The following is a 24,327-nucleotide window of genomic DNA, read 5'->3' on the forward strand; positions in this document are numbered from 1 at the left end:
TTTGCTTCCAAGGTGGCACAGTCGCGTTTTGAAATTCCACTGTCCAGCAGCTGACCAATGTTCACTTTCACGAATACAGTCAGTGCCACCAGTTTGCCCTACTGCTGCCGTCCGAATGTGCAAAAAGGAAAGGAAACACTTACTTGAACCTATAATTATAAAGACACCGCCGCTAAATTTGGCAACAGCTGGTGTTTCCGCAGTTCGGGCATGCACGTGTCAACCAATGACCTCTAGTAATACATGCGAGACACTTTAGCTAAAGAACTATGCGCTCACATCTGCCGGTCTGACTGCTTCACGTACGGAACGAAACCCATCTTTAAATAACGGTTACACAGCACAAGGTCTTCGTTTTTCCGATAATATTCAGGCCTAAGAAACAAACAACTCTGTCTAAATGGGAAACGCCTATCATAAAATGACATGCCAAAAGTAGCAGTAACACGCAGTTTTGTTTATCTTTAATTTTATATGCATGTTTATTAACTAAGTAAAGCACCACGAAGACGTATGGAGGAGCGGAGGACTGGCTACATGTCTTAACCTCGGCATCAGATGTAATTTGGTGGTCAGCTTCGTACATACACGGTGTCCCCAGGATCCGTTAGGAGTTTTTTTTTTTTTTTTTTTTTTTTTTTTTAATTTTGCCCTGCAATGCCATCTGTTGGCGAGTTGTAGCGTTAAGATTCCTGAAATTTCAGCTGTGGCTGTCTATGATTTCAAAGCGCAAACATCGCTGCATCATGTGTTCTGACCTTGTATGTAACAGTACTGTTCTAACGCTCGTCGGAAAATGGTGGTTGAACAGAGAGCCAACATCAAATTTTGTTTGAAGTTAGGCAAAACAGCCGGAGAAGCGTACGAAATGATGAAAAGTGTGTACGGTAGTGATTGTTTGAGTCGCTCGAAAATTGTTCGATTGTATGCTGTATTTCGTAACGGCAAGGAGGACACTGAAGACCCTCCATGTGCATCAAAGCCGAGAACAAGTCTCACTGAAGAAAACGTGAAAAAAGTGACCGAAATCATTGCAGTAGACAGATGTGTTTCTGCAAGACTCATCGAGGAGCTTTTGGGAATATGAAAAAGTACTGTGCATCAAATTTTGACCGAGGACTTGGACAAACGGAAGGTCTGTGAGCGGTTTGTACCGCACGCGCTGTCAGGCGATGAAAAACATGCCAGAGTGGAACACTCCAAAGACATGTTACGGCCGGCCCAAAGCGATACAAAATTTACAAACTCGATTGTTACTGGTGACGAGATATGGTGTTTTCAATATGAGCCTCTCACAAAGCGGAAGATTGCAGCGTGGTAGAGCCCAAAGAAGCCGAAACCAAAGAAAGTGCGCACGCAAAAGAGTCGAGTAAAGACACTGCTAACGTTTTCTTCGATTCCAAAAGAATCATTCACAATGAATTTCTGCCAGAAGGTCAAAGAGTGAATTCTGATTATTATCTCGGAGTCCTCAATCGTTTGTGGGCGAGAATTCTTCGAATTCGACCTGAATACCGAGAGCAAGGTTCCTGGTCGCTCCTCCACGACAATGCCCCACCCCACAAATCGAAGATCGTGCGCGATGTTTTGGCCAGAAAAGGGATCACAGTCCTTGATCATCCTCCGTATTCGCCAGATTTGGCTCCATCAGATTTCTGGTTGTTCCCAGAAGTTAAGTTGGCGATGAAAGGAGACCGTCACGACACCATCCAGGACATCCAAAGTGAATGTACCGCAGTTTTAAATGCGATTCCACAAAAGGAGTACAGCGACTGTTTTCGAAAACTTTTCAATCGATTCCAACTATGTATTGATTCAGAATGAGACTATTTTGAATAAAAAGAGTGAAATTTTGAAAATAATTCACGTCTTGTAATTTTAATGAACACAGTCCTAACAGAACCTGGACACACTGTGTAGGTCGCTCTACTTCTGGGGAAAGTGTCTCCAGTTTCCATCGAATAGGAGGCTGGGTGGGTCCCAGACGATGTAGAAAAGAGAAAAGTGTGCTGCACTTGTCGGGAATCGAACCAGATTTCTAGGCCGTCCACTTCATAGTACTACTACTCACCTAGCTACCCCGGTTTCGACATATTCCTACTTACGGCGCAATTCGAAATTAAGCACTACAACATGAAGGCGTACGGGGGAGTGGATGTATAGATCCACATTTTCTTGACCTCGACACTAGATGGTGAGTTGTCAGCTTCACGCCCCGGGTGCTTTACCCCAGTATCCATTGGACAGGAGACTAGATGGGCTACCGAGCCGGACTGGACGAAAGGACCGGTACAATACGCCAGAAGTAGCCGCAGTACAAGGGACTTAGTCCCACCCCACTAGGAATTAAAAAAAAAAAAGAAAGAAAGAAAGAAAGAAAGAAAGAAAGAAAGAAACAGGCCGTGAAGGCCGATAGCGTTGTGAGACGTCGAGGCTCCCACAATTTCCACACGATCGGTTCACAGATGGTGGTGAGGCTGTCAGCCTTAAGCGCCGGCCGCTAGCCCTTTACAGACAGTAAGATTCCTGGTATTCATTTCTGTTAGCGGTTGAGTCGATGCATGTGCCATATGATTAGGTCAATTAAAAATCCAATGACATCGGGAATCGAACCGCAATATGAACATGAAGGTATGCAAGACGAAAAAAAAACATCCAGAATACATCCACCCATCATAAGGTGAGTCATTCACTGTTATGCAGGCATTCGATAGAGGTATGTGCTACGGTCTGCCAAGCAAGAATCTTGTTGTATAATGTAAATATATCTTAATTATGAAATAAGTCTGTTAAAAAATAGGTCTATCCATCAATCCATCCATGCAAGCGCCTACTTAAGGACACCTGCCTAGTATGCTTTATAATGCATTCCGAACGCATTAACATGGGCATGCGAACGAGCTGCTGTTCTTGTGGAGATGCAAGAAACAAGACGACATTTCTCAGTCTGCAGCTAGCTCTCCGTCCGTACAATGGAATATACCGGTCTCGCCCAAGGGCACCGACCTTCTCGCAATACCGCTGGAATATTTTCACCTGCTCTCTTGGAAAACCCGCCACCAAGAACTAATGGATATTAAAGCGGGTGGGGGTTCCAGACGTAACAAACCCTTATACTACAAACGGCGTAGCCAACATAAACCTGAGTTCTAAAATATTGTCACATGCTGGGTATGTCATGCGACAAATAACTTCACGTGGGTCTCGGATTTAGTGACTCTTTATTGGACACTCACACTTATACACCATACAATTATTATCGCTTGTGGCATCACGTGACTTCTGCGACGTCTCGACTAGGTTCCAGCTGTGTTGTATGAAGGCTAATTAGCTCTGTTGCTCTCGGCTTATGTAGGTGTTCTGCGGACCGGATACGAGACACCATTCGCCAAGTTTCGATCTCACGTGTTCGGCAATCCGTTGCTTCTGGTACGCTCTTTGTACACTCTTAACGAGTTTCGTATCATCCGTTGTTACTCAACGGCAAGTCGTCGCTGTGGGATCTCCACAATTTCCACTGTAGCCGTTGCGCGGTGATGGACGTAAGATAACTCGTCACAATATTATATCTCAGTATCCTGTTGTGTTGTGGCATTATTTTTAGATCGTAAGTATACCGCCAATAATGCAACAATAACCTTGTATAAAGGACATTACAAATATATTTAATACACTAAACGTGCTTGTTAAATACTTTAAAATGTCATTAATGAATTTTAAACCCTGGTACCCTTTCGTGGCTTCTGAAACAACTATGATCTGACATCATTATGGGAGACTCTCATATAAATATTGTTCACTTTATGGATAACGCACATGGAGTTATAGAGAATGTCGCAGGAAGAAAGGTCAGTATTCTGTGAGGTCATAGTATCGGTCATTCTAAGCAAAAAGTGTATATGTACACGTGTCCTATTCTGAACGGCTTCCGAGATAGAGGGGCACGCGGTAGCGTAGTTGGTTGAGGCACTATGCTACAAGCCGGAAGGTCGCGGGTTCAAGTCCCGATGAGGTCAATGGATCTAAACCTTCCAGCCGCACTATGGTCCTGGTGTCGATTCAGCCTCTAACAGAAATGAGTACCAGGAATTAATTAAATAATTTTTCTGGGGAGTAAAGTGCGGCTGGCGCGTGAGGCTGACCTTACCGCCATCTGTGAGCCGATTCCGTATGAGGGGGTGGGTTTCCCCATGCACTTAGACCGGTTAGTGGTCCATTTTGCGTCCCCCTTTAATTTCTACTGTCTCCATACCCTACCGGTACTGCTGCTTACTATCAGCCCCTTTCTGCCAGCAAGGTTCCAACCTCCTCTGGCAGTGGTATCTAATAGTTAGTCCCTTTCTGTCAGAGAGGTCCCCCCTCCTCTGGCAGTGGTACCTAATACTTACCCCCCCTACCGGAGGAATTGGAAACTACTTGGGCGGGAAATGTTGCCTAATTTTGCTCAGAGGTCTCCTAGAGACATGAGGTTCTTTTACGTGCCGTAAATCTACGACACGGGACCCACGGCTTGAAGTCCCTCCCGGAGGACTTGTTCCCTGAATTTTTCCGCCCTTAAAAATTCCACGACCTCCGCCGGGTTTTTGAACCCGCGTACTACGAGTCATGAGGTGGGAACGTTACCTCTAGACTACAGAGGCCGCTATCTTTGAGCCGATTATCTAGAATTCTAGATAATGTGGAAAACTCAACGTCTCACAACCCTATGGGCCTTCACGGCCTGTTACAGGGATAGCTTTACTTTTACTTTACACGCAATGTCCTCACACGAGTTGCAAAGTGCTTTGATGTTGACGGTGAAATTTTCGAAAATGTTATTATACTAGGTAAACTGTACCAACTTTGTCACTGGAACAATAAACACCAGTATTAGAAACAGTATGAAAACTCTTTCTCATCAATAATTTTGGAACTGTACAGTGAAATAGCTCTATCTCGGAAACAGTTCGGAATAGGACACATATACAGGGTGTTTCACGACTTTAGGGCATAACTGCAGGAGGTGATTTCCTAAGTCTTTGTGAACAAAAAAGTTCATATAAACATGTGTCCGATTTTGGACGGTTACGGAGTTATGACCGTTTTTTCATTCCCGTACACGCCCTCGTGTGAACCGCGTCTATCATCTGGCGGGTCGCTATTTTTAGCCAGCTACAGACAGAGCGTTCTCGTTATCTCGACACTTGAGAGGTACCTAAGGCGTGGTGGGTTGGTATGTCCGGCCACGGCTAGTGTGGCGGCTACTGGTGTTCAGAACAGTTCTCATCTCGGTGCGTCTGTTACGTTCACGATGCCATTTACATTTTCATTTGAGGAGTATGCAGATATGATTTATGTGTACGGGTTTTGTGACGGTAACTCAGTTCTTGCCGTAGCTGAATATCAGCAACGGTTTCCGAATCGTAGAATACCGAACCGGAGAGTGTTTACTGGAGTTTACCAGGCATTGCGAGATACCGGTAGACTTCCCGGCGTTCGTATTGCAGCCGAGCGTGGTGTTAATGAAGGCGTCAATGAAGAAGGCATTGTTCGTATGGTACACCGCAGTCCACGTACGAGTACGCGAAGAATTGCCAGCCAGGTCTCCAGACTTAAGCCCACTGGATTATTGTGTGTGGGGATGGATGAAAGAACTGGTTTACAATGTGAAGGTGGCAACGCGAGATGCTTTGCTCGGTCGCATTCTGGACGCCGCTGACCACATAAGAAACAGCCAGCTGAAGCTGCTACGTGCTACCCACGTGGTTCACAACTGAGCGGCAGCCTGTGTTGCGGCCGGCGGTGGCATTTTCGAAAATCAGCTTCAAGCACCAATCAATTCAAATTAAAGGTAATTTCACGAAGTTAACCTTACATTCATACATTAAATGTATCATGCATTATGCTGGTTTATTATTTTGTTCCGTTTATTGTCAGTAATCGTTACCTTCTATTCTCAGTTTTAAACGGTCATAACTCCGTAACCGTCCAAAATCGGACACATGTTTATGTGAACTTTTTTGACCACAGAGACTTAGGAAATCACCTCCTGCAGTTATACCCTGAAGTCGTGAAACACCCTGTATATAACACTTTTTTGCTACCGATACTATGACCTCCCAGAATGTTGATCTTTCCTCCTGGGACACCCTGTGTATGTCTGAAGAATGTCCCGTCTCCGAAACGTCGTACGGAAAATCTACATAATTAAACGTCCTGCGAACCGAAAAAAAAGTGTTGTCGGTCGCAGGCAGAAAAAAATACTTTCTAGGACCTGAGGCATAAAGAATTTTATACTATGTAAGATTTGAGGTTTTCACGGCGGTGACTATGAAGAAAGCAATCTTCTGGGATGTGGCAGCGTGTAGATGTGGTATTAATCAACGTTTCGGAGGAATGTATCACCTCCATCTTCAGGGTAGAAGGAAAAATAAGAAATCCGCAAGCGAAGAGACCGTGAGAACCGGTACAAGCGATACGTTCCTCCGAAACGTCGGTTAACACCACATCTACACGGTGCCACATCCCAGAAGACTGCTTTCTTCAATTTTATACCATATTATTACGGAATTCAGGAAGTGTTCGGTACTGCTGCAAAACCCGCAACTCAGAAAATTGTTCTGTGCGTCCTAATATACGAGTTGTTTTCCTGAACTCGCTCGTGGGTTCCGTTACTTCCACACCCGATATACTGATTACGGTTACAGCGATATATACTGAATCAGTCGTAAATAGCAGCGTCATTAAATGTTAAAGCATTTTAGCGTTTCCTGAACAGTGAAGCAGGCACTGACACCCAGCAAGCAATTACCAACACAGCTCTATATTTCCGCCTCAATTGGTGAGCACGTAGCGGCACAACTTCCCCAGCATCCAGCAACTGCTTCTCTGGGTCAACAGCAGGTGAAAAATAAAAAGTGTGGAAAACGGCCGCGCGTGGATTTGCAAGACTTTCTCAGGCAAACGGCCACTCTACAATGAATCACTGTCTGCAACAAACGAGTGTGTATCGTTCACTGATATATTTTCTGGGGGCTGATTACATTCGGGGGGCACGCAGTAGCGTAGTTGGTTGAGGCACTATGCTACAAGCCGGAAGGTCACGGGTTCAAGTCCCGATGAGGTACTTGGATTTTTTTCAATTGACCTAATCCTCCCAGCCGCACTATGGCCCTGGGGTCGACTCAGCCTCTACCAGAAATGAGTACCCAGGAATATTCTTGGGGGTAAAGGGAGAAAACCGAGATTAACGGCCGTGGGGATCCGTTGCGCTGACTACGCGACACCCTCTACCCGCTAAAGTTCGCACTAACTTCGCCGACAAGCGGCGGTCGCTCGGTCGGTATAGTTCGCTTGCGGACTGAAACCACGGAGTTTGTTTTTGTTTGTTTGATTACATTCGGTTGGGATTTGAAGCTGTGTAATTTGGTGGACTGGTAACGCCATTCTGGACAAACCTACTGTCGCATCTTTTTCTATCATCAAGATGGAAGGTACAGTTTTCTCCGAAATGTTACTTATCTACCAAACTTCACAGCCCTACATACCAGAAGATCGCAATATTGATACCTCCGAGTGAACCTCACTTCTCTCTGTCTACTGCCGGCCAAATAATCGTCCACTCTTCGCGAGTGTTAACTACGTCTGTCTGCCAGTTGTGATCTCGTGGGCAAGGTGGTGTTGTGACTTCTGCTCTTCTCAGGAGCTATGAAGTCCGCCATGTTATTTGCGACGTATAAATAACAGAATGCCACGGCACAACTTAGACGGTTAGACACTGACTTCTCACCACGGTGCCTTGGGTTCAATCCCGGGTGACTGCACTGGAGCAGGTTCTCTCCGAGAATCGTCTTCTCCCTGCTAATCATTATTCTACCACTGCTCTAAACTAATCCATCACCAGTCTCTGGCTTGTGCCACAGCCCTGACAAGACAACACATCACATCCTCGGTTTCATCTCACCCGCTACATGACTGGTTATGAATTATTTTATAAATGGTTGTTATTTGTTCTTTTCATTGACTCTTCCAGCCCTTTTACTCACTTCCGTAATGATTTTTCAGAGAGTAGGTTTCCTTGGACGAGCGATGAGCCCGTCCCAAGGCCTCTACCTAAACACATGACAACACAAACACAGAATAAACGCATACACACATGAAACATCCATGCCTTGAGTGGGATAAGTGGTCATAAGGTCATTATTCATCAATAAAACCTATTTTTAAAACATGTAAGGCAGATATGAGTGATATTATGAATGCACAGTAAATTTTCTTAGTCACGTGAACTAAGGCACGGCAGGGTCAAGGTTTTCGTCGATTAAATCCAGAGTAAATACTGCAACATTCAGTTCTGCTCTAAAATTCGTTTAATCAGCAGAGGCGAAGCTCCGTAACGATTCTTTTCACTCTGAAAGATGGTCCTTATTACCAAGGGGCAGCCCATCAGTGACATGGAAATTGCAAACACGACATGTGAAGTCTCTCTAACGTCTCCGTGCACGCGTATTGTAAAGAAAGTTATCAACTGGTTAACTAGAAACCGTCTGCGCTCTAACGTTCGTGTACTTGCGCTTTCTAGAATTCTATTCCGATAAATGAATAAAATCAAGCACGTAGAAAATGCGAACAGCAATATACGTCACACAGTGAGTGTGACCGACACGGCGCTGATGACGTGTCAGTTGAAGTACCTTGGGCATGTCCTGAAACGGGCTAAGGACCTTATATCGCAATCTATTGTAGCTTCCGTGGTTTCATGTTCAACTACAGGTCACTTCCGGCAAGTTCTCTTCTTTACTTGTACTTTTTTTATTGTTAGTGGGGTGGGACTAAGTCCCTTGTACTGCGGCCACTTCTGGCCTATTGTCCCAGGCGCAGATGATAGGTGAGGGTGATTGTGGAGTAATTGGTGGAATGAAGATTGGCAGGGGAAACCTAAGTACTCGGAGAAAACCTGCCCCAGCGCCACTTTGTCCACCACAAATCCCACTTGACCAGACCGGGGATCGAACCCGGGCCGCTGCGGCGGGAAGCCAGCGACTAACCGCTTGAGCTATGGCGCGGCCCCATTATTTGTACTTACTGTAACTTATGAACAGGAATGTGACCACGCCGAGGTTCTGGACCAGTGTGCAGTACTGGGACTGGAGGCTAGGTGGGAGGGCGGGGGGTCTGAAATTAACTAATGTGGCCCCAAACAAGACTACGCCCGGCTTTCCGCCTACTTTCACGCTGATATCTTGCTCGGCTTATTCGACCATGAAGACGAAGGCAATATGTTCCTTCGAAAATCAATCTATACACAACAAAACTGAAATCCCTACTACTGGGTAGGCGAATTACTGGAAACTCCTGAGATTACAGGTTCTCTCTCTACATGAACACCTGGTACGGTAAGGTAAAGCTATCCCTGTAGCAGGCCGTGAATGTCCTTAGAATTAGCCCTTTACACACCAGGAAGATTCCTGCTACTCATTTCTATTAGAGGCTGAGTCGGTCCCAGGGCCATAGTGTGGCTGGAAGGATTAGGTCAATTGAAAAATCCAATAAACTCATCGGGAATCGAACCAGCTACCTTCGGCTTGGAGCACAGTGTCTCAACCAACTACGCTGCCGGGTATCCCACTTCATAATTAAATAACTGACCAAGCCAGAATTCTTTTCCGTAAGATACATTTTTGCAGTTACGCCATGTCCGTGTCGAATGGTCAGAACTCTGGCCACTCAAGGAAAACTAGCTATTAGAAAACAAAATTAGGATTTAAAAAAATCTCAACAAACGAAATTAGTGTCACCTACATAACTCTCATTTGTGTGCGCAAACAAGCGAACTGTACATAAACGTACAGCAACAGATACCTCATTACGTCCGCCTGGCGGTACCAGGCCAAGAGGAAGGCTCACAGTAGTCTTACCGGCATGGGACGTTTGTTTTATATCTGGCACCAGGCGGTGAAAAGGTTCGCCGCTATCTCTGCCAGCCGAATTCATAAATCCTTGGTAAGGTTACTGCTTCTGGTTCCCACTGAGACAGGAAACCGCAAATGATGAACATTGCTGAGAAGATATGGGATGCGAGAATTCCAAATGACATTTCAGATGAAGACGGTGTGAAAACCCAACGTGACGATTTGTAATCTAGTACCGTCTCGTTTCAACAGAGTTCCTACTCCGTCACAACCGTCAACGTCACATCACTGTAGCTTGCAGAAGTGAACAGCATCAAAGGACACGTTTTATTCACCTCCGCAACACAGATATGAACAAGAGGCTGGGTAATTACACGTTAACTCAGGAATAAAACGTGGAATCTGACTGGCACAAAAGTGGCATAACGGTGAATCCGCGTGGAAACTGTGTATCCACAAAACTAGATGAATCTTCAACACTACAGCCCCATACAGTAGCCCTTTTGACAAACAACATCAAGAGTACGGCGAGAAATAACTCCATGCACGTTTCGTGTTAAAATATGAGGGAGGGTACAAATGTATGTAAATGACGTAAATTTATGCATAACATCACGCCATGAAGACGCCTTCTTAAACTCAGCTGCAGATCAAGGTGAACGATCAGCTTCACGATACGGCCGCTTCCCTACCTCACGGAAGAAACCTGCAGAGAGTCGAACACGTAACCAGTATCCTGGCTCACGGAAACAATACATTTAACAAGCATCCGGAAATGAGGGCGACCGAGGGGCAGGTCACTGTCATACGTCCGAGTATCGGTGTGAGAAGCAGCGAACACTTAGAATACGGTCTTTAGGACTGGTCACAAAAAGTTGCTGTTCCGACACGCAACAGGGAAATCTAAGCTGGCACGTGACGTTTCTGAACTCGGCCGAAGACACCGAAATGCCCGGAGGGCATGGGAATTCCTCAACGGACGATTTTCAGAAGTGACTATGTGGGGGAATCCGAAGGAAGACCTACAGCGCACAGGATACGCCGGTATCCTTAATGAGAACGCAGACTGCCTAATGAGCTGTGTCACCATGCGTATATCCCACTCAAATTTCGGCGCTATCGCTATGCCAGTGAGTAACATCACAAAAACGTGATTTCTCAATTTCACACAACCGGTGATAGCAACATGGAGGACGTACGAATCCGTGAGGTGGAAGCAGCGCTATCGCTATATCGTCCTTTCACCCCCACAGTAACGTACACTACAGACCAATATTTCTGGTCTCACTATCTTTATGGCTATTCCCTCTAGTCTGCACGAAAATAGGTTTCATATATTATATTCTTTGAACTGACGCGAAAAATCACGCAGCTGGAGGGCATATAAGATCATATTCAACGCTGGTGTGAAACCAAACTTAACAAACAGGAAACGTGCACGAGTATTTGGGTGTGACACAGCCCATGCGATTGATCGCTGGTTCTTAACCGGTGGGCTGACCCCGCTAGTGGGGAGCAAACCACGTTTTTGGCGGTCTTTTCAATGTTTACAGCGCAATAAAGATATACCATAAGTCTACAACAATTTTGTATTGGAAAGAGAAAAGTAGCTTCTTCTGGTCCAGTAAAAATGAAAAAATTGCCATATTTTATTTGTAAGGATTGCAACTGTTGCATATATATTACTTGCTTATGGAGCTGGGCTCTTCTTGAGGAGAAGCCAAATCTGCAGCTACTCAAGAATTTCCCAGCATTTTATGGAACCCGAAGGTTCAATGTATATATAATGAACATATATAATTTTTACCATCAATGCAACAATAATTTATTATTTATTTATTTATATAGCACGCACTACATGTTTCGACCTCAAATGGGTCATCTTCAGGTGCTGCAAGTTTCTCACATACTACTACCGAACTGCAACAATAACATTCCCATTTGTCTAAATGGTTCGTACGAATTAGTTCCTATTGAATTCACAAACTTCACAAAACTTAGACTAGATTTTGGTTAAAACTGACAATAAAATACAATAAAATATGAATAAAAATAGGTGCTTCACAATACACTTCTGACGTTATTGTGGTCCCCTGTTCAATGAACTTCAAAATAACATTAATAACATAAGATGCGTACGACTGGACATCTGCACAACAAGAAAACTGGTTTTATAGTTCTGGACCTAACTCCGTGTTTCACACACATTCGTCCAAACATAACTTGCTGCTTGGAACAGAATTCTGACAAGCTGAAAGTCGCTCAGCTGGTCAAAGGATTTTCCACCTTTAATGAAACCTGAACATTCATTACCATCCCTTTCATGAAAAGTTTAGACATCAGTACTCATCTGCTGGTCGGTTCAATGCAGTCCACATTCTATTACTTTTAAGATCCATTTTTATATTAATTTACCATCTACAGCTAAGTCTATAAAGTTATCACTTCCCTTCAGGTTTTGTGTATAAATTTTGTACACACCTCTCACCTCTCACCTCTCTGTGTGTGTGCGCTTCATGTCCTGTCCATTTAAACCTCTTCATTCCAGGCAAATTAAAAATGTAAAGTTCCTTGTTACATAATTTTCCCCGTCTGATTACTTCCTCCCCTTTAGGTGCAAATGTTCCTTTGCCAATTTTGTTCTCAAAGTGTCAACTCTGCACATTCTTGCCTTAGGGTGTGATGCAATGTTCCACACCCACATAAAACAAAAGGTACAGTCATAGCTACCAGTACAATGGGGCAAGCGGTTGCATAGTTGGTTGAGGCACTATGCTACAAGCTGGAAGGTCACAGGTTCAATTTCAGATGAAGTCACTGGATCTGACCTAATGCTTCCAGCCGCACCATGGCCCTGAGGTCAACTCAGCCTCTAATAGAAATCAGTACCAGGAATCTCTCTGGGGGTAAAGGGCGGCCGGCCAGGGCATAAGGCTGACAACCTCACCGCCATCTGTGAGCCAACTGTCTAGAAAATGTGGGAGCATCGACATCTCACAACCCTTAGGCCTCCATGGCCTGTTATAAGATAGCTTCAATTTACACCAGTACAGTAAATCCTCATCCACGACATTGGTTAGGTCCCTCAAGAATGACATGCTAGCCAAATTCCCATTGGACAGATGGGTTAACCAGCGATATGTAAACATTGTCACTTAGGTCTCTCATTCGCACTCTTGATATGCAGATTTTTACACACACACACACACACACACACACACACACAAATGACCTTACTTACACTGCTTTGAAGTGTCAGAAGCACCAAGTTCTATGGCCTTGAATTGCATGTCAAGTGTCTGGCAGTACCAATGTGATGTTTGGAAATTCAAGTATTATCTAAGAATCAGGATGACTGAATTGCAGTCTTTCAAGGCCATGGTCACAGACAGACTGCATACCTGTTTTTACTGAGATACGCAGATTTTTACATACAATACAGGAAGCCAAAACAGTCTAAAGCGAATGACTGGAAGAAATCCTTAGATTTAATATGCTTATAATCCAGCAACTTCATCTGTCCTATGTTTAAAATGAAGGATGGAGAGATGTCACCCCCCCCCCCCCCCCCCNCTATTTGGGAGAAACTAGCTTATCAGCTCAGCAGTAGTTTCTGCATTAGATCGTCATAGTGGATGTCAGGATTCTTCGTATGACAATACAGGGCTTTGTTACATACCATCATAGTTGCGTTCCTCGAGGTTCTGTGGCACTTGCTGCTGGAAGGCGGCATACTGAAGGTTTGCAGTCTTTGTTTCTGCTACCGTGACAGGTTCTGTTAGTGCTTTCACACACTCCAAGTCCCCTATCTGACAAGCAAGATGAAGTGCTGTGTTTCCACGGCGATCTCTGATGTCCACGGTTGCTCCTGCGACCAGGAGGCATCGTGCAATGCGGGCTTGGTGCGTTAACACCGCCAAATGTAGAGGCGCCTGAAGGAGGGAAAAGACCCAGTTAATTCCTTAATTGCTGCTGTGATCCATATTAATCCTTAAACCTTAATGGTGGAACACCCTAGTTTTATCGGGCCACCTGAAAATACCTAATACTGTAGTGGAAAATGCAGACTATGATCACATTCATAAGGAACTGACCGAATTATGTTTAACGAAAATCAGAATTAAAATAACTGATCTCATGATACACCAATAAATCCATTTGTGGGGTGAGAGATCATTTTACATGCATTAATATGTCACCAATGGTTGAGCAATGACAACTCATCTTTCCAATTTCTGTTACCTGATGACTGATAATGCTACATTTCTTTACTTCAAAGCCAACAGCAATTCCATTCAGACCTAAACCTATTTTGTAATCTGTACTGTTTCCTCTCATGGTGCTGGTCACTGTACTGGGTTTCAACATAATAAGCACTTCTTATGTCATGTAGATGGGTGCTAACATGACAATTATTTCTGACATGTAACACAATTATAACATAATGTTATCATACCAAAACAATGTTCTTAAATCAGCTTATTAATATTTTATGTTGAATCTGAGGTTTTCTCAGTTGCAGCACCATGTAACCTATGTTCTATCAACTCCAATTTCATGGTCTAAGATTATGCCAGACAAGAAAAAGGCAGAAGAATGATCAACTTGCCACCCGCCTCTGCTATTCTTCTTGATTGGCTTACTCTTTAATCCTGAAGATGGAGACAATATGTTCCACCTAAACAACAGATTTCTAGAGCTAACTTATTCATTAAAACCTTGAAGACAATATTCTTGGCCTTGCTCTAACAGCCACGAATACAATATATGGATTGACTGTTTTGTAAGCACCAGAGAAACATCATGTCTTGTGTCATATTTCTGTCAACACAGGCATCAACAGTGGCTCTGACTCATTCTCTGTGCTGTGATGTGTGTTAACATACCTGGAACACATCATTCAGGATGTTAAGATACCAGGGATGGGGGATGATTCGAATTAAGCTGTACACAACTTCAATGAATCCTTGAATGATTGCTATGTGCAGTTGTCTGTAAAAGAAGATAAAGAGAGGACTATACAAACCTGCAAAACAACATGCTATACCCATTACTAACAATTCTGGGTTATGTCTTTAAAATTTAGATACAAATAAATAAATTTCTATATTAATAAATTAGAGCAGTTTAGAATGTGCTCAGCAATGCCACTTAAACAACACTAAAGAAGAGAAATAGTTCTGGTAGGAGTTTCCCACAATACAGAATGAAAGGCTCACAGTTCCACCTTCACGTTGTCACTTCTGGGATAAACAAGTTTATATACAGCAAAATCTAGACCCTTACACACCAACAGAACAGGTCTTGTTCTCCTGTTTATCAGAATCAGAGTTCATCAGAATGAAAAACTATTCTGTTTGGAACAGTACGAAGGAAATTAAACAGCGGTAGCACAATAACTGTCAACCGTAAACACTACAACTGTGCTGCAAGGCTTACTGTGTACATCAACTCCAACTGCATATCTGCTCTTGTCACAGTTCACTGTAATGTCTGCCTCAACACCCTGACAGTGTGGTACCAAATACAGTTATGACTTTAAATGTTCTGTCTACATCATTCACTTCTCCATGTCCTCCAGACTGGCTGTGGGGTCCACTCAACCTCCTATCCAAAGGGTAACAGGGGCTCTTTCCCAAGGGATAAAGCAGCTGGGGCGTGAAGCTGACCACTCCCTCCAGTTAGTGATGAGGTCAAGAAAATGTGGCTCTATACATACACTTCCCCATATGCCTTCTTGGCGAAGTACTTAATTAATTAAGCACAGGGGAAACTTTACCTTTACCTACTTCAGAGTTAATCTCCTTGAAGCTGAAAATGTGCCACTAACAGGCCGAAATTCTTAACAGGTAGCACCAGCACCCATAACAAGCAAATGCTGGGCATCCTGTTAATTCAGTCTGCATCTACCACTGTGTAAGTTGACCCACAAACTTACTGACGGCTCTTAGTTGTGGTAGCCTGGATTCTGACTCTTCAAGGATATATCTATCATGTAGGGACTACATATCTGAAATCCCACAGATTTCTGCTGCTAATGATGAATTACTTACCCTTCAATTTAAACTTTCAAGTGATATTTCTGTACCCTTTAGAACAAGTTACTGCAGGCCATACCTATGTTTTAACAGCTAGCTTGAAAGGGGTTCTTAGGGTTTCCAAACCTTATAATAGAAAAGCAAGAGCACTTTCAATTAGTTTCAAAATGATCACAGTCAACTTACGTATCACCATCCTCATCCTGATTGAAGTACAGTTCCCATGGCTTCACAGGGTCATCAGGCTGTTGGGGCTGCTCTGAAGTGTGAGGGGGTGACAATGATAGAATATTGATGTTTGAAGAATACCCACGGCTATGGGACTTTGACGATGATACATTAAGATCATTCTGGGAAGAGTTTTTGAGACTCAAGCTACTAAACTGGTCGTGCAGTCCCACATCAACACCACTGTCCAGCTTCATGGATATATGAGGGTCCTCCTTCCCTTCTTCGGGTCCCACGAGTATTCGAGAAGAGGAAGTAATCTCAACAGATGGGCACTCGGAACTTAAATTTGCCCCAGACAAGAACCCCGAATCAGTCCGACCTGACTCATAAAATGATAAACCGTCCGAGTTCCCCTTCATGCAAGTTGGGGATGAGGGATCTCTCGCTATAGAAACGTCTTGCTGGATTTTGACACTTTCCCTCTTCCGTTCTTCTGTGGCTGAGGGTAATCCATGGGGGTTTGTCTGATGACGGCCAGATGCACAACCTGAAACCGATTCGGAATTGTCAGCGGAGGGATGCTGCTTGTGCCACATCGTCACAACACAAACACTAAAAAAAATCCAGACACAAAACACAACCACTACTACTCCCGTAGACTGTTTTCACTACACACTGGTTACACCTGCATATGAATTCATTAAAACGTTTGCTCGGCACTGTTTTCTATTTTGACACACATGAAGCCATTTCCGTAAAAGTAGGTTACGACAAGACCGAGAACTGACGACTGCCTTACGAGCGAATATGAACACAAACTCCACTCGAAAGCTCACCGTTGTTCATGCTTATGACAACACGGACCGTACTGCTACTTTCCAGCAATGCTGTTTCACCTACTACAAACGTTTTAAGGTCGAGTGTGAAACTGCTATGTGTAGTTTCCAAAGCAAGACCTTCGCTCTGGAACTTTCAAGAACTCTGCGCTATCACATCGCCATGTACGTATGGATTGCCGTTCAGCTGGGAAGGGGGGGATGGAAAACCCCAACGGGCGGAGCTTTGTGAATATCGCCTTGACAAAATATAGTTCGGCAGCTCTGCGCGGCAGACAAATACAATATGCGCTGATCAATTACGTGTACGTTAACGTCATTATGATTATTACATTTTACATGCCAGTATGGCAGCTACTGCAGCAGGGAATGCACTGAATTAATAAACAGGCCTGGCGCCTCATGTTACAATCAATTTCCCGCCCTCAATTGACGACTGTAGATATATGACCCACAAACTCTAGCAGTACGGCTGCCCTGCTAAGTTCAGTTGAAAATTGGGAACTATAGTTGTTGAATTTTTAACAGGCTCTCCGAAAATAAATAAGTCGCCTTGCGAAAATGCCAATGTGAATAATGCATATACAAGAAAAATATATTTTTTATTACCACTATTTGTTCTGAAAATTTTTAATACAAGTTTAAATGCAAGATTTGACCATAGAATCTCGTCTTATACCAAAATAGCAACCGGTTGTCTGTATTTCCGCTTTTGCACGGGCGGACTCATGGAAAGTTCAGCCGCCGCTATCTGTCCGCATTCGGTGGGACTAATTCCTGTCTCAACTGCCATCTCATGGAAGGGACGCCAACCACTAGCTAATTCCGAAGCGGCCTATACCATTTGTTGCATCTGACGGATGGCCGCCCACAAAATGAATATAACCACGAAGTAGGACTGGGTTCAGATCACAGATTTAAAAATTGCCTTCTATACCTTCTGTGTTAGAAATGTCGCTATCAACGATTTCACTATGCTTCCTGTTTTCGTAAATGTACATTTCGTGTTCGCTTTCTCACAACGACATTGGCCATTTCTAAGCAAACATGCATCCATTCTGCATCAATGCATTAGTAACCGTTTCCCATCCATGCCTCAGTTCTCAAGCCAGCTCATTGATGTGCTGATTATTGTCTTTAATTATTCCTGAGTCTGACTGAGACAGGCAAACAAGCATTTCTTAAGGCATCGACATCAAACATGAAATTAAAAATGGCTTTCGACATATCTTCATTTTGTAGAGCCGGGATAGCTCAGTCGGTATAACGATTGGCTACGGGCTGGACACACCGAGGGGTCGGAGTTCGAGTTCCGGCAGGGTCAGGAATTTTCTCTTCTCCACGTCGTCCAGACCGGTTCTGGCGCTCACGCAGCCTCCTAATCAATGGGTGTACAGAGGGTATTTCCCCGTGGGTAAAGCGGCAGGGGCGTGAAGCTGACCACTTACATCCAACTAGTGCCGAGGTCAAGAAAACGTGGATCTATACATCCACTCCCCCATACGTCTTCATGGCGTGGTGCATAATTAGTTAAGCACAGGAACAACTTTACCCAGATCTTCGTGTTTCTTTACTGAAACATTTGATTTCATACTTTCATATTTGTTTGAGCTAGAGATTTTAATACAGCATCTGTGGTTTGCAACTGGATACGCTACTATTCGTGTTTGATGAGGTCGTTGGATTTTTCAATTGTCCTAATCCTTCCAGCAGCACTACGGTCGCAGGGTCGACTTAGCCTCTAACAGAAATGAGTACCAGGACAACTTCCTGGGGGTAAAGGGCGGCTGGCGCGTAAGGCTGAAAACCTCACCGATTATCTAGAAAATGTGGGCGCCTCGACGTCTCACAACCCTATGGGCCTCCATGGCCTGTTACAGGGATCGCTTTAGCTCCTTTATATTCGTGTTTAACTCTTGTTGTTTTATAAACATGTAAAAAGTGTCTAAGATTAGAGTTTAAAATTGAGTCTTTTCAAAGTTTTATCATATTTTGCCACTTCAGATGTATTCAGAGATTAAGCGGTTGAGAGACAAAGTTCTATGTCATATTTGGGGATGTAATTAACGGCATAGCGACAAACTGGGCTCGAACATTTACTTGGAGCACTGTGCCTGAAATAAGTCCCAAAGTGGTGAATTTATACGACAGAAAGTTTCAACCTATGCTTTAGAGATAGTACAGTAGTTTTATCTCCTTTCTTATAATTGCGCAAGGCACTATGCTGGAGTTTTATCTTACAATGACAAGTTTCTAAACGTGGTTTTCCCACAGCACGTAAACAACTGGAAAAATCCAAAGGAAGAATATCTTCACAGACGCTAAACGTTATCTTATCTTCATAATCTGTCATTACCGTGTGAAGTTATAACAATAATCTTTTTTTCTGAAATACTTGTATTTCTGAAATACTTTTTAGAATTCACTGCCCAAAAAATATATCCACACATGTTCAAGTAAAGCGTCACAAAAAACGGCGTCAGACCACAGACACATTGATAATTTCCGGTCACTCACACTGTGTACGGTTTTCCCCGTGTGCAGGCGGGTTGGAATACCTCCACCGTAACCCTATCAACCGTGAAAGGTGACGGAAAGAGAACCCAGTGCCTGGGGGTATGACTGGGGGACATAAATACAGGGACCTGGTCCTCCAGGTTGGGGGTTTGATGCAAGCCTGACGACCTTGCTCTGCAAAAAAAAAACACTGTTACGAAACCCAAAGAAGTGAAACTGGATGCAATATGGCGGGAACTTCTGAGGGAGGCAATGACTCATGAAGGACTGTTCTTTTTTAACGATAATGATGATGTTGATGTGTATATTGTTTGATACTGTATTTCTATGTAATAATTTTCGAGATTTGCACATATTATTAATATTGGCCAAGGTCAATCTGGCGAGTTCTACGGCGATGAATTAGCGCACTTTTTGTATCTGACGGTTCGAGTCTTGATTACTTCAATAGTTTCGTCTTTTTATTTTCGAAATTAGATAGCTTGAAGCAAGTTCTGTCACCACATTTTAAATCCATTCATAGCCTGCCTTCCTACCTGAGGAAATCAAGTAAGCTCATAAGAACACCACGTGTGTGCCTGTGTGCTTCTCATTAGAGTTCTTGAGCCACTTTGCCGGCTTTTTTGAAACCACTCCAACACCACACTTCTTAGTTACAACAAAGGTAACATTTTGGGCTCATATTCGATGGGGCGGGGGGAATTCGTTTCGAGCCTAGGCTGGAACACAGATTGTCCTCGTTGAGGCATTTTGTGGTCTTTCTTAGTCCTCTAAGGCAAATTTCGAGATAATACTTAGATTACGTCAGGACGGCTTCCTTCCAAATCCCTTTTAATTCGTCTATCAACCTCACATCGGACGCCAGTAACGTAATAGGCAGATGCACGAAAATGTGATGTGAAAATGACACATAACAGAGGGACGCGAAAGGTGTGATAAACCTAGGAAAAATATGTAATTCTGTCCGGTTTGTTCTTCTGACGTGGCTGTAGAATGAAAGGCATGTTTCGTGCATGAAAAGTAAGAGACGCAGTACCTTCGGCGCTCAGGTTTCGAGATGCTCTTGTAAAATAATAATATGATATGCCTTTAATTTTGTAAATCTTATTACTAACGAGATGCTGAACTAAACAAAACATGAAGCTAATTCAAGCGGCCAAACTTCTTAATTAGGAAAATTCTACTCGAGAGAGTTCATGGCTATCTGTCAACTCCAGCCAACCTCAAAGCCTTCTCAATAGTTACTGGTGACGACACATCGTGTGTTTGTTTACTGCTTAGCTCACAGTTTGTGTTTGAATTTCTGATTTGAAATTTCAAATTCATTATTCTTGTTGGTGTTACTACTACTACTACTACATATTTATTTGTTTATTGACGCTGTCATTTGCTAGCATCGAATCGCAAGATGATTAAAAATATAGTGGACTGGGAAGGACGTGGGAAGAAGAAGTCGTGACTTAATTTGAGAAAACCGCCGGGTCGTCCTGCATATGAAGCAGGAATCCTAACCTCTCGACGGCGAGGTTCGCTAATGGCTGCCTTGTTGTCACAGCATGGTGAGTTCTCAGTTCGCGGATAGAGGTCGGGGCTTGCAGACACTGAGCGCTGGAGGGTGTTTCCGCAGCTCGGTGCTTGGTCTCAGGCTGATAATTCTGCGTGTGGAAAGCAGAACATTTTGACGAGACGTTTAACAGTGTTCGTCGGACTTTGGGGATTGGTCCTTTTGAAGTTTATCTCAGAACGAGTACAGGCGCGTATGTGCACCTGTAGTGAGCAGAATTAAGTAGAGCCGTTACAGAGAGTAAGGGCAAGGGTAAAGTTATCCCTGTACCAGGCTTCCACATTGTCTAGACAATCAGCTCACACATGGCGGTGAGATCAGCCTTAGCACAGGCCCTTATTTACCCCCAAGGAGATTTCTGGTGCTAATTTCTCTCACAGACTGAGTCGACCTCAGGACCAACTGAAAAATCCAATGACCTCATTGGGACTCAAACCAGCGACATTGTGGCTTGCAGCACAGCGCCTCAAACAACTGCGCCAGTGCGTGCCCCCTTAGAGAGAGTTCTGCATCTTTCAGCAAGGACTGCACCTCAGCGGGAGGAGCAGAGGAGCAGAGGAGCAGAGCAGGAGGAGAGCAGAGACTGTGCCACTCGCTGCAGATGTTTGGATTTATGCAGGAAGGCGAGAAAGAGGACAGTAAGTTTACCCCGACAGCAGTGGCCAGAGTGAGGAATACAGTACGCCCTTCGGATTCAGCCGTCCCACCACTAAATCTCTCACCCCCTAAATGGTCGTAACAGTGGGTTGTCACACCGCGAAGGTTCGTGGAAGGGACAGTGTCTCCTGGAGACAGAAGATGGCTGGGTCATGATAGTGAATTAAAGCCTGAAAGTCACGGTACCGCGTTCGAAAACCATTAATGTTCCATTGAAGAGGCGTGGTTTTCTGGAGTGAGACTTGGGGTGAACACTCAAGGATGGTCGGGCACTGTGCGCTGGTAAACAACTTAATGCCAGACAGGGCAGGGCAGGGCCTTCAGTCTAGGCGGAGGAACAACAAAAGACGTGATGCAAAGTGTAACTTGAAGAAGGAGGAGATTGTGAGCAATATGGCAAGGCTGTGATTTCAGTTGTGGAATCAATCGCTCGCAATCAGCGAAGAGTTAATGCATAAGCACGAGCCAATGATTTACGTCTGTTTCCAGCGAACTTCTTTTCCGGCATCCGGAAACGAAAGACCTTCTGTAATCCTAATTTCTTCAATGTCCCGCTAGTCCAGGAAGACAAGGGAAATTCCGTCGTCACATGCGTGTATCCCCTGCACTTGACACAGCGTGACACGTGATTCACCGCACCCAGACTCACCGCGGAGACAACAGGCGAGACTAGAAGCACATCGCTGTGTGTACTCAAACTTCTGCCACCGGAATGTATGGGCGAACATATCCAAAATGGATGCAGAGGGACAAGAAGCCAAAACATACGTAGTTTGAAGTGGGAGTGGTTTCTCATTTCGTTTACCAATTCATTGTTTTTTTATTTGTTACAATATTGTTGGTTCTGTATGGGTGTGAAACTTGGTCTCTAACATTAAGGGAGGAACGTAGACTGAGGGTGTTTGAGAATAGGATGTTGAGGAGAATATTTGCTTCCAAGAGAGATGAAGTGACAGGAGGTTGGAGAAAACTGCATAATAAGGAGCTTCATAACTTGTACTCTTCTCCAAGCATAATTAGAATGATCAAGTCAAAGAGGACGAGGTGGGCAGGGCATGTAGTACGAATGGGGGAGAAGAGGAATGGGTATAGGATATTGATGGGAATGCCAGAAGGAAAGAGACCACTGGGAAGACCAAGGCGTAGGTGGGTGGACAATATTAAAATGGATCTTAGAGAGAGAGAGAGGATGGGATGGGATGGGATGGGATGGATTGGACTGATCTGACTCAGGATAGGAACAAGTGAAGGGCTCTTGTGAACACAGTAACGAACCTTCGGGTTCCATAAAATGCTGGAAAATTCTTGAGTAGCTGCAGAATTGGCGGCTCCTCCAGAAGGCCTCAGCTCCATGAGTAAGTAAGTAAGTAAGTAAGTAAGTAAGTAAGTACAATTTTGTTGACGATTGCGTCATTCTGTAATTTGGGTAGAGTAAATTTGCTCTCTCTTTAATTATAGTTTGATCTGTGCGCTTTTGAGACGGTCCTGATTTCGCGTCCGCCGGGCAATCCAAGGACTCTGTGCAGACAGCGCGTCTCGAGGAGCTGAGAGGTGCACCTTGTCTCTCGACTTGAGACGGAAGGCCCCAGGGAGAATGGCTTTGAACAGCAGTTGTTCCTGTTCATTTTGTGGATGTCTACCTGCAACGTTCAGTTCTCCAATGGTGAGGCATTCTTAACCTTGCAAGCTATAGAGTTCGAACCTCTCCTAAGATAGAACTAGCTGATCTGTTCCAAGGTCTAATCGGCGTCTTTCGATCTGAGCTTTAGAAGGTGCGAGGCGGGCATGTTTACATTAAAAATTATAGGGTCGAATTTGTGTTCTCACGCTCTCGTTGCTGCTACTCGTTTCTTAGAGGCACAAGAGCCATGATAAAAACGGTTCCTCCTTAAGCAACCTTCAGCGTCGGCCTGTCGTTGGGGGAAAAAGAGAAAGGAGACGCCTAAATCTTCCAGAACTTTTGTTAGAATTCTGCCTCAAGAAATAGGCCTCAGTGTTCACCTTTCTAGAAGTCCACTGGAAATTCCGAAACTAAGGGCAAGTTCTACGTCACTGGTGAGCTGCTACCGTGAGGATCGCCGTCAAGGGCTCTGGACTTATACAGGCCTCCACGACTTCACGCGACAACACGCCAGAATGGCACAGCCAGAACAACGGTCTATGCGGTCGGGGGTCCCGAGCGAGGTGCTACGAAGATGTATACTACTTACGGTCCGGGCTTCGTACTTAGACTTGCGTATAAAGACAATGGGAAATATCGACTCAAACTTAACTTCCCGAATTTGCCATAGGGATACATAAGTTGCAAGAGGAGCAGAAATCGTAGGACAGAACCACTTGGATGGGAAAGATACTAGCTGGTGAGACAGGAGTTCAATACGTTTCTAGTTATAGTACCTAACAGGAAGGAGGAGGAGGAGGAGGAGGAGGAGAAGAAGAAGAAGTTGGGAGGCAGTGTCATAGCTCAGGTGGTTAGTCTCCGGCGCGGATGGCATTTAACCCGGGCAAAGTGGAAATGAGGTAGGCTTTCTGCCAATACTTCGGCTTCCTCGGCCAATTCATGTTCCACCAACTGCTCTACATTAAATAATCATCCAACGTGACACAGTCTCGATAACGACAGCGCCGTTGAATAAAGAGGTCGAAAGACGAAG

At 44.3% G+C, this 24,327-nt stretch overlaps 1 protein-coding gene across 5 annotated transcripts in view; it reads right to left on the reverse strand.

Moving 5' to 3' along the window:
- The window catches only part of LOC111862695 (NF-kappa-B inhibitor cactus), a 134,215-nt gene that overhangs the window by 11,504 nt on the left and 98,384 nt on the right, over positions 1-24,327 (reverse strand). For 3 of the 5 annotated variants that reach the window (XM_033750769.1, XM_023848289.2, XM_023848290.2), the window contains exons 2-4: positions 16,115-16,646; positions 14,777-14,882; positions 13,570-13,822 (exon numbers count right to left, since the gene is read on the reverse strand). In XM_033750769.1, coding sequence (XP_033606660.1) covers positions 13,570-13,822; positions 14,777-14,882; positions 16,115-16,646 — 891 coding nt within the window. Of the gene's footprint in view, positions 1-13,569; positions 13,823-14,776; positions 14,883-16,114; positions 17,211-24,327 lie in introns of those variants that run through there. The other 2 variants (XM_023848291.2, XM_023848288.2) reach the window with 2 other exon arrangements.

The sequence above is a fragment of the Cryptotermes secundus genome, unplaced genomic scaffold (genome assembly GCF_002891405.2).
Source record: "Cryptotermes secundus unplaced genomic scaffold, Csec_1.0 scaffold5, whole genome shotgun sequence".
NCBI classification, from domain to species: Eukaryota; Metazoa; Arthropoda; class Insecta; order Blattodea; family Kalotermitidae; genus Cryptotermes; species Cryptotermes secundus.